We start from the raw sequence: 1975 nt of genomic DNA, 5'->3' as shown, positions 1-1975 counted from the left end.
CATTATTTTAATTTCCATTTCAATCTTCATTGTTTCAACACAATCAAAGAGTAAATGACAACATGCATATTCATTACTAACTAACCCTTATGTTACATACTTTTCCACTGACCCTCTGAAAGCATTTCATAGTTTTCTTGCATGATAACCCTCACTAACATAATATCAATCACCTCATTCCCTCGGACAACATCTTGAAATCCCATTTCCATATTCTCTGTCGTCCTCAAACAGGTTGAATAAATCCTTTCTGACAGTTTTCAAATTAGTCTCTAGCTTCTCAGAAAATACTTTCAGCTCATCAATTTTCATTGCCACACAATTCATTTTTTCTCGGGTTAAAAAAAAAAGTATGCTTTCTGTCTCGAATAGCCTGACAATCAGTTAATCACTATTGGACGTGTACACATTGTGTGCCACGGCAGTGGCAACACAACCACCAGAATGGGTCTTCTCACAGTCCGAATCTTGTGTAGTTGTTCACAACTTCCCTGTATTCTAGTTAGAATCTGTTTTAGCTTAGGAAACATATCTTTGAGAATATCTGTATTCATATATATATATATATATCTCATGTAAAGAAACAAATATTAATCAATGCAGAATATACATATCTTCACCAGAGATCTTTGAAATTTAAGATGGTATCCTTGTAGATCCTAGGTTCTTCCCTTCCGCTTCATCTCTGCAGTCTCCAGTGCATCAATATTTTTTTTCATCATGTCTGCATCTACTCCATCTTCTCCCAACTCTCCAGTGCATGACAACATTTCTTCCCAAAACACTGAACCTCTTCCCAATCCTTCAGCTCTTCCTAGAACTCTAGACCCTTATATCATTCATCCTAGTGATAATCCCGCAACTGTGCTATCCTCTCCTCTTTTACAAGGAGATAACTACGGTTCATGGGTTAGAGGAATCACCAAGTCTCTGAATGCCAAAGGCAAGCTTGGTTTCGTTGATGGCTCCCTTCCTCCTCCAACAGATCCATTGCAGTTTCAATGCTGGAAGAGATGTGATGATCTCGTGGGCAGTTGGCTTCTAAACTCTTGTCAACCAGATATCAGGGCTAGCTGCCTGTATGCTGCCAACTCTCATGCTATCTGGAAAGATCTGCAAATCAGGTTTTGTGTCTCCAATTCCCTTATTCTGTTTCGTTTAAAATCTTCCATTTCTTCAATCAAACAGGAATCAATGCCTGTATCTCTTTACTATACCAAAATAAAAACTCTTTGGGATCAATATGACTCCCTGGTTGCTTCTACGGAAGCATGTATCTGTGGTGCTGGCAAGCATATGCTTGAAAGACTCGAAAGAGAACGTGCCATGGAGTTTCTGCAGGGCTTACACGACAGGTTTTCCAACCTTCGTAGTCAGATCCTCACTATGGATCCCTTCCCAAGTGCACTTCGTATCTTCAATCTTGTTCAGCAGGAGGAGGAACAACAGCATATCACTCATACTCCTCTGCCAACTATTGATGTCGCTGCTCTTGCTTCGGCTCGAAATTTTCAGTCCAGCTCTCGTCCGCCATCCAATCAGAACAAGCGTCAGCGTCCCTTTTGCGACTATTGCAACAGGCTAGGCCATGTTTGAGACAAGTGCTACAGGCTCCATGGTTTTCCCCCTGCCAACAGTTCTTCACAGCAACCTTTGGCTAATGCAAGTATGCATCTGACTGCTGCTGCTGCAACTCTGTCACCTGACACATCTGCTACACCACACGCTCTTCCCTCTCTGTCTGCTGATCAGTATGCTCGCCTTTTGGCCTTAATCAACCCTGCACCAGACTCTGCACAACCTGATGTCCGTGCCAATTTCGCAGGTAACATTCTATCCACCTCTATTGTTGACCCCTGGTTTGTAGACAGTGGTGCAACGCACCACATCTGCAACTCCCTCCATTATTTTACATCTTATGTACCTGTTCAGTCTTCCATTCTCATGCAACTCCCGGATGGCTCATTCTCCGTAG

General features: G+C 42.2%; 1 protein-coding gene across 1 annotated transcript; it reads left to right on the top strand.

The window, feature by feature from the left end:
- The first annotated feature begins 720 nt into the window (after window positions 1–720).
- On the top strand, window positions 721–1596 carry LOC113360531. The gene has a single exon (XM_026604034.1). The coding sequence runs from the start codon at window positions 721–723 to the stop codon at window positions 1594–1596; it is 876 nt and encodes a 291-aa protein (XP_026459819.1).
- The last annotated feature ends 379 nt before the right edge of the window (window positions 1597–1975 follow it).

This window comes from Papaver somniferum, chromosome 3, assembly GCF_003573695.1.
Source record: "Papaver somniferum cultivar HN1 chromosome 3, ASM357369v1, whole genome shotgun sequence".
Taxonomy (NCBI): domain Eukaryota; kingdom Viridiplantae; phylum Streptophyta; class Magnoliopsida; order Ranunculales; family Papaveraceae; genus Papaver; species Papaver somniferum.
The sequence above is the reverse complement of the archived record's forward strand: the minus strand, read 5'-3'. Positions and strand labels throughout refer to the sequence as shown.

Coding starts and splice junctions, on each gene's coding strand:
- LOC113360531 (XM_026604034.1), top strand. CDS start 721: ATGTCTGCATCTACTCCATCTTCTCCCAACTCTCCAGTGCATGACAAC.